Genomic DNA, 8,538 nt, shown 5'->3' on the forward strand with positions numbered 1-8,538 from the left:
CGCCCAACTCTCCAAGTACATTCATTCAACAGTGTTTACCGAACGCTTACTACGTGCACCGTCCTAAGCGCTTGGAATGGACGATCCTCCGGGGAAATCGAACTTCCTCCTCTACATCCTCCAGCTCCCCCTTGGCCCTCACCCACTGCCGTCCCTTGTGCTCGACTCCCCCTCGGCCTCGAGTTGGGCCGCACCGCCTTCTCCTGATTTTTATTTCCTTCCGCCCTATTCCCGCCCGGACGGGACGGACCGGACCAGGTTGGTCCGACGGACGTTCACTCGGCGGTCGGGTTGGCGAGGTCTCTCGACTCCTCGATCGAGTTATTAGAACCGCCGGGGCTATTCTGGAATGCGCCCGTGCTTCTGCCGGCCGAGCCGGTCTTCAGGCGGTGACAGTCGCGGCCTCCTTTCGGATCGGTCAGGCCCCTCGCGGATCAACTTGGTTGCCGTCCGAGCGCTTAGTACGGCGCTCTGCACACCGTAGGCGCTCGATAAATCCGACCGGATGGCACGAACCCACCGCCACGCGCCGAACTAGCGCGGAGGGCTCCTCTCCGCTCCTCCGGGCCTCCCCGGCCCGAGTTCTGGCTCCGTCGCTTCCTCTCGGAGGCCTCACCGGTTCCGTGTTGATTTGGAGTCCGTGTGTCCGTGGCACCTCCTTACCCCTGGGAGAAATGGCTCGACCCCGGGGCTGGACCCAATCCGGCCCCGGCCGTCTCTAGCCGACCGGGGTCAATTTCCGTCTCCGGATAATTCCGGGAAAAAAAACAAAGAGGCTGATCCGGATCGTTTAGTGACTGTTGCTTGGTACCGGAGACAGACGTAAGCCACTTATATATTTACATTAATGTCCGCCTTCCTCTCTAGAGTGTAAGCTCACTGTGGGCAGGGAACGTGCCCGCTCATCGTTCTCTTTTCTTCTGAGTGCTTAGTCCAGTGCTCCGCACGCAATGAGCGCTCAATAAATACTATTGAATGAATGAACTCAATGCATGAATGAATGGGCAAAGCGGCTATGAGAACTAGACTCCTCCCGAGCAGGGAATGCGTCGTTTATTGTTGTTCTGCACTCTCCCAAGAGCTCCGTACGGTGCTCGGCACACAGTAAGTGCTCAATAATAATAATGATGTTGGTATTCGTTAAGCGCTTACTACGTGCGGAGCGCTGTTCTAAGCGTTGGGGGAGATACAGGGTCATCAGGTTGTCCCACGTGGTACTCACAATTAATCCCTATTTTACAGATGAGGTCACCGAGGCCCAGGGAAGCGAAGTGACTCGCCCACAGTCACACAGCTGACAAGGGGCGAAGCCGGGATTCGAACCCCTGACCTCTGACTCCCAAGCCCGGGCTCTTTCCACCGAGCCACGCTGCTTCTGTAAATACAAGTGAACTCTGAAGGATGTGATGATGAGAGAGTGCGTGGAGGCGGGAAGGAGTTCCCCCCCGCCTCCCCCCGCTATTTCCGCCCCAGAGATCAGCGAACTGATTCCCACCCATCACCACAACCCGGGGGCTGGCCAGGAATTTCCGCCTTGGCCGGGTCCTCTCCTGCAGCAGGGACTCACGCCTCCACCTCTGTCCTCTGGGAGGAAAAGGACGAGAGGTCGGAGAGGGTTTGAGGCCGCTCAGAGGAAGCTCGCAAGCGGGGTTGAGAAGTCACAAGGGCCAGGGCGCGAACCCCGGATCCGCCCCTTGTCCGCCGTGTGACCCTGGGTGGGTCACTTCTCTGTGCCTCAGCGATCTCATCTGGAAAATGGGAGTGAGTGTGAACTCCACGTGGGACGGGTACTGTGTCCAACCTGATGATTTTAGAACAGTGTTTGGCACATAGTAAGCACTTAAGTGCCATAATTATTATTATTACAGGGTTTGAGGCAGCTCAGAGGACGCTCGCGAGCAGGGTCGAGAAGCGGCGTGGCCTAACGGGTAGAGCACGGGCCCAGGAGTCACTAGGACAGGGTTTTAATCCCGGCTCTGCCGTCTCGCTCATTCAATCGTATTTATTGAGCGCTCGCTGTGTGCCGAGTACTGTACCGAGCGCTTGTCTGCTGTGTGTAACCTTGGGTGGGTCACCTCCCTTCTCGGTGCCTCAGTTCCCTTATCTGGAAGATGGGGATTAAGACCGTGAGCCCCGCGTGGGACGGGGACTGTGCCCAACGTGATCAGCATGTGTCTACCCCAGCGCTCAGTACGGTGCCCGGCACGTAATGATCACTTAATAAATACCATAAAAAAAAAAGGCTCTCAGGGCCCACGCTCTCATTCCCCCAAGTGAAAATGAGGGCTTGCTGCAAGTTGAAAGTGAACCAGCCGAAGACGGACAGTCGGGGTCCAAAACGGGGAACAGGCGGGAAGTTCGGGTCGTTTCGGTCGAGGGTTTTCCGGGAGGCCTCGCTCCAAGACCCCAGGCGTAGGACCAGAGCGAGCTTCCACGGGAGCCGGGAGGACGGGAGACCCGGCCCCGAAGGGAGAGCGCTTCGGGTGGGTCGATCCCCCGGCCAGACGCCCCCAGCCCCGCCGACCTCCGCGTCCGGTCGTTCCCCTCCGTCCCCTTCGGCTACAGGATCCCCGGTCCGGGCTTCCTTCCGGGACCGGGGCAGATAACGTGTAAAGACATTTTAATGTGCGATGACCATCACGGGGGCAAACGGAGGAAGGGTCGGGGGGGGGCGGCCCGGTCTCGGGGCTCTAGGTGGAGGCGGGGAGGACCAGTTGGCTGAAGGAGTCGATCAGGCTGTAGTAAGACTTCTCGTCGTCCGTCAGGCCCGCGTTGCCGGGTCTCACCACCACAGCCACGTGCACGTCGGCCTCTTCGGCGGCGTGAGCCTCTGCGGGGGCCCAACGGCTCGGTTAGACGGAAACCCGGGCCGGACCCCCACCCCCAGGGCCGGCCCGGGACCCCGGCTGCAGTCCAGAGAGCCCCCCTCGCCCCCCGACTTGCAGCCCGCGGAGAAGAGGGAGATGCTGTCCCGACAGGACTCAGTCTCTCCCCACCGTGAGGCCCACGGGAGACACGGGGAGGACAGGGATACCGAGCGGCGAGCCGTCAGGACGGAGAAGACACCCGGCTCGCCGGGACCCTCCCGGCCTCTCCATCCCCAGCTACCGGGCGACCGGGCGGCCGTGACCCCGCTCCGTCTCCCCCTCCGCCCTCTCCGGGGTGGCCTGCTCCGTCTTCCCCATCTAGACGTGGGCACGGACTTCCCCGAGCGCTTAGGCCAGTGCTCCTTAGGCGCACACGAAGCGCTCGAGAAACCTCACTGAATGTCTTTCAGCTCCCCGCTCCACAGGCAGGCATTTCTGCAGTCCCTGGATCGACACACCCTCCAAAACCTCTACCAGAAACCGCGATTATTATTATTATCATTATTACGGTCACTTCTCCACCCTCCTGAGCTCCGCCCCATCTCTTCCCCTCCCTCGGGGGTGGGCCCGGCGAGGCTGCCCCCTACCTCGCGGGATATCGGTCAGAAAGAGGATATTGTTGGTGGAGCAGCCGATGCTCGTCGCGATCTTCTTGTAGCTCTCGCTCTCCACCTTGGACCCGATCTTGGTATCGAAGTGACCGTCCACCAGCTGGGAGGAGGCGAGGGAGAAGGCAGAGGGAGGCTGTTACCGGAGAGACGCTCCTTGAGGGCGTGGAACGTGTCTATTAACGCTAGAGACTCTCCCAAACGCTTACTACGGTGCTCTGCCCTCGGTGAACGCTCCACTTTTAAAAAAAAAAAATTACTATTATCTCTGTCTCCCCCTCTAGACTGTGTCTACCAACTCTGTTATACTACACTCTCCCAAGTGCTTAGTACAGTGCTCTGCACAAAGGAAGGGCTCAATTTATTTATATATTTTAATTATTACTTATTTTTATTATTGTCTTTCTCCCCCTTTAGACGGTGAGCTCCTTGTGGGCGAGGAATGTGTCGGTTTATTGTGATATTATTCTCTTCCCGCTGCTACTTTGCGCAGATGTAAGTGCTCTATTTATTATTATTATTATTTATTTATATTAACGGCCATCTCCCCCTGGAGACCGTGAGCTCCTTGTGGGCAGGGAACACGTCTACTAGTTCCGTTCTATTATACTCTCCCAAGCAGTTAGCACAGTGCTCTGGACACGGTAAGGGCTCCATTTTTAAAAAAATATTATTTATATTAATGTCTGTCTTCCCCTCTAGGCTGCAAGCTGGGTGTGGCAGGGAATGTGTCTGTTTCCTCTGTTCTACCGGACTCTCCCAAGGGTTCAGCACAACGCTCTGCACGGAGTACGTGATTGATCGATAGCTTCAGTCCTGCCAACCCGAGAACGGTAGCTTCGGGTTCTATTTTCTTCACTTTTTCCCTCCTAAGAAAAGAGCGCCGTTGACTTACGGTGAGGATATCTCCTTCCGTAGAGTAGCCGAACAAGAGCTTCTGGGCCTCGACGCTCCCCGAAGAATAAATATACACCTTCATTCCTGCTTCCCTCCACTTTCTGATGGCCGGCACCACGTCCTCAAAGAACCTAGAAGGAAGGACCCCATCGTCAAACCTCAGAGAAAGCTCCCGGAGGCATTCTCGGGGCTCTCCGGACACTGCCGTTCCCTTTACTGCGGAGTTCAGCCCGCCAGCCCTCCCTCTCAGCACTGGGTCTTATTTAATATTAATAATGATATTAATAATACCAAGCCCATAGTAAGCGCTTAACGAAGACCATTTTTAAAAAAACGGTGCGGAGGACGGGCCGGTTAAGAGAAGCAGCGTGGCTCAGTGGAAAGAGCCCGGGCTTGGGAGTCCGGGGTCATGGGTTCGAATCCCGGCTCTGCCCCTTGTCAGCTGCGTGGCTGTGGGCCAGTCACTTCTCTGGGCCTCGGTGACCTCGACTGTAAAATGGGGATGAAGACCGTGAGCCTCACGTGGGCCAACCTGATAATGATGTTGGTATTTGTTAAGCGCTTCCTATGTGCCGAGCACCGTTCTAAGCGCTGGGGGAGACGCAGGGGAAGCAGGATGTCCCACGTGGGGCTCACGGTCTTAATCCCCATTTTACAGATGAGGTCACTGAGGCACAGAGAAGTTAAGTGACTTGCCCACAGTCACCCAGCCGACGAGTGGCTGACGATCCCGTATCTCCCCCAGCGCTTAGAACGGTGCTCTGCACATAGGAGGCGCTTAACAAACCCCAACGTTATGATTATTAAAGGTCCGGCCACTGGGTGCCGGTCGGCTTTGGGTCTCTCCTCACGCGGTCGCTTCAGCAGGGGGGAGGTTCTCCGTGGAGGTACTTACTCTGACTTGACGCACCCGTTCGCGAAAGCCGCCCTCCACATGTGCCCCTGGATCTGTTTGAGAGCCGTGGTCTTTCGATCCAGAGCCATCTGCCAGTAGACGTTGTCCACGACGGCCTGGATCATCCGCTCGTGGCCATCGGCTTCCTCCCCCGACCCGCCGGGGATTAACACGACGCCGTCCAGCTGGGCGTCCTCTTCGGCCTGGGGACGACCAACGGGTGAAAAAGGCACACGCCAACCCCACGCCGCCGGAACTGAGGGCGGATCCTCCTGGACGCCCCAGTTTAATAATAATGATAATGGCGGTGGCATTCGTTAAGCGTTTACTATGTGCGAAGCACTGTTCTAAGCGCTGGGGGGATGGATACAGGGTGATCAGGTTGTCCCACGTGGGGCTCACGGTTTTCATCCTCATTTGACAGATGAGGGAACTGAGGCACAGAGAAGTGAAGTGACTCGCCCAAAGTCACACAGCTGGTAAGCGGCGGAGCCGGGATTCGAACCCATGACCGCCGACTCCCAAGCCCCTAATCTCGCCACTGAGCCACGCTGCTTCACCGTTTCTCCGGGGCATCTGCAGCTTTGGGGGGCAAAGAAGAAAGGAGTTTCCTGTCTTGGAGAAGCGGCGTGGCTCAGTGGAAAGAGCCCAGACTTGGGGGTCGGAGATCATGAGTTCGAATCCCAGCTCTGCCACTTGTCAGCTGGGTGACTGGGGGCCAGTCACTTCACTTCTCTGGGCCTCAGTTCCCTCATCTGTCCAATGGGGAGGAAGACCGTGAGCCTCACGTGGGACAACCTGATGACCCTGGATCTCCCCCGGCGCTTAGAACGGTGCTCCGCACATAGTGAGCGCTTAACAGATACCAATGATGTTCCTGTATCTCCCCCAGCGCTTAGAAAAGTGCCCCGCACATAATAAGCGCTGAACAAATACCAACATTATTATTATCGTGATTATCTTTCGTTCATTCATTCAACAGTATTTATTGAGCGCTTACTATGTGCAGAGCACTGTACTAAGCGCTTGGGATGTGAGCTTCTTGGGCCTTCACTCTCCAGGCTGGAAAAAAGGGGCTTACTCCGGATGGGAATTCCTCGTCTCACGTCATCCCACAGATCCCTACTCTGATGCGGAAATTCCGGAAACCGGTCCTTCCGGCCCGGATCCCCTGGAAGGTGAGATGGGCATAAAAGGAGGTTCCCGTTTACTCCACCTGCTTCCTCAGGAGAGCGACATCCTGCTGACACTCTTCCTCCGCCCAGTGGGTTCGCAGGTACTCTTTCACATTCTCCTTGACGTACGTAAATAAAGTGTCCTGGTCGAAGACGAAACAGACGCGGGAGGCGACCCGTGAGAGTGTGTTCTACGGGCTTTGGAGTCGGGGGGTCATGAGTTCGAATCCCGGCTCTGCCACTTGTCGGCTGGGTGACTGTGGGCAAGTCACTTCACTTCTCTGGGCCTCCGTTCCCTCATCTGGAAAATGGGGATGAAGACTGGGAGCCCCACGTGGGACAACCCGATTCCCCTGCGTCTCCCCCAGCGCTTAGAACAGTGCTCGGCACATAGTAAGCGCTTAACAGATACCAACATTATCATTATTATTATTAAAATGGGGATTAACTGTGAGCCTCACGTGGGACAATCCGATGACCCTGCATCCACCCCAGCGCTTAGAACAGTGCTCGGCACATAGTAAGCGCTTAACAGATACCAACATTATTATTATTACTATTATTAAAGAAGGGATGAAGACTGGGAGCCCCATGTGGGACCACCTGATGACCCTGTATCTCCCCCAGGGCGTAGGACAGTGCTCTGCACATAGTAAGCGCTTAACAGATACCAACATTATTATTATTATTTAAATGGGGATTAACAGTGAGCCTCACGTGGGACAATCTGATGACCCTGCATCCACCCCGGCGCTTAGAACAGTGCTCTGCACGTAGTAAGCGCTTAACAGATACCAACATGATTATTATTAAAACGGGGATGAAGACTGTGAGCCTCCCGTGGGCCAACCTGATGACCCTGTATCTCCCCCAGCGCTTAGAACAGTGCTCTGCACATAGCGTGGCTCACTAGAAAGAGCATGGGCTTTGGAGTCAGAGGTCATAGGTTCGAACCCCTGCTCTGCCACTTGTCAGCTGGGTGACTTTGGGCAAGTCACTTCACTTCTCGGTGCCTCAGTTAATAATAATAACAATGTTGGTATCTGTTAAGCGCTTACTATGTGCCGAGCACTGTTCTAAGCGCTGGGGTAGGCGCAGGGGAAATCGGGTCGTCCCACGTGGGGCTCACAGTCTTCATCCCCATTTTCCAGATGAGGGAACGGAGGCCCAGAGAAGTGAAGTGACTCGCCCACAGTCACACAGCCGACGAGTAGCAGAGCTGGGATTCGAACTCATGAGCCCTGACTCCAAAGCCCGTGCTCTTTCCACTGAGCCACGCTGCTTCTCAGTTACAGTTACCGCATCTGTCAAATGGGGATGAAGACTGTGAGCCCCACGTGGGACAACCCGATTCCCCTGGGTCTCCCCCAGCGCTTAGAACAGTGCTGGGCACATAGTAAGCGCTTAACAAACACCGACATTAACAAATACCAACATTATTATTACAATTCGGCAGCAGATAGAGACCATCCCTGCTTATTATTATTAGTGGTGAGCAGTCCATGGAGATGGAGGCCTCGGACCCCTGGGGAGGGGGATGCAAACAATTCAGTGGTATTTACTGAGCGCTTCCCGCGTGCGGAGCACTGGACTAAGCGCTCGGGCAAGCCCAATGCGGCACTAGAGAGAGCCAGCCCATCCCCAGCCCCGCCTCCTCGTCCTCCTCGTCCTCCCGGGGTCCCGCGGGCACCTTGACGAAGGCGATGGGGGTGGTGGTGCCCTCCACGTCCAGCAGGATCCCGGTCACCTCGGCGGGAACCGACAGCATCCTCGCTCCCGCCCGCGCGTCGCCCGTCTGCACCCGGACCCGGAGAGGGGCGGGGCCGAGCCGCGCCGCAGCCAATCGGAGGACGGCCCGGAGAAAGGCCAGGGCGCTCATTGGCGGAGGGGCGGGGCTTTACTTGATGGACGGGTGGGTCTAGCGCCGGGGGGGGCGGGGCAAAGGAGAAAGGCGAGGCCGCTCATTGGCTGCTGGGCGGAGCCTTATTTGATGGACGGCTGGGTCTGGAGCCGGGGGGCGGGGCAAAGGAGAAAAGAGAGGCCGCCGATTGGCTGCTGGGCGGGGCTTTATTTTGATGGACGGATGGGTCTAGCGC

General features: G+C 56.8%; 1 protein-coding gene across 3 annotated transcripts; it reads right to left on the minus strand.

Annotated features, from left to right (window-relative positions):
* Positions 1 to 2,603: 2,603 nt before the first annotated feature.
* Positions 2,604 to 8,253, minus strand: ENOPH1 (enolase-phosphatase 1). Of its 3 annotated transcripts, none has more exons than XM_029072801.1 (6): positions 8,133 to 8,253; positions 6,484 to 6,585; positions 5,268 to 5,470; positions 4,371 to 4,503; positions 3,455 to 3,578; positions 2,604 to 2,830 (listed from the first exon to the last, which is right to left on the minus strand). In XM_029072801.1, exons 1-6 carry the CDS (start codon positions 8,208 to 8,210, stop codon positions 2,691 to 2,693), a joined length of 780 nt encoding a protein of 259 aa, XP_028928634.1. In that variant the 5' UTR covers positions 8,211 to 8,253; the 3' UTR covers positions 2,604 to 2,690. The 3 variants fall into 3 exon arrangements, with proteins under 3 accessions (XP_028928634.1, XP_028928633.1, XP_028928635.1); XM_029072800.1 differs by having other exon boundaries at positions 3,455 to 3,611; XM_029072802.1 differs by lacking the exon at positions 6,484 to 6,585 and having other exon boundaries at positions 3,455 to 3,611.
* Between the last annotated feature and the right edge of the window lie 285 nt (positions 8,254 to 8,538).

The sequence above is a fragment of the Ornithorhynchus anatinus genome, chromosome 10, assembly GCF_004115215.2.
Source record: "Ornithorhynchus anatinus isolate Pmale09 chromosome 10, mOrnAna1.pri.v4, whole genome shotgun sequence".
Lineage (NCBI taxonomy): Eukaryota > Metazoa > Chordata > Mammalia > Monotremata > Ornithorhynchidae > Ornithorhynchus > Ornithorhynchus anatinus.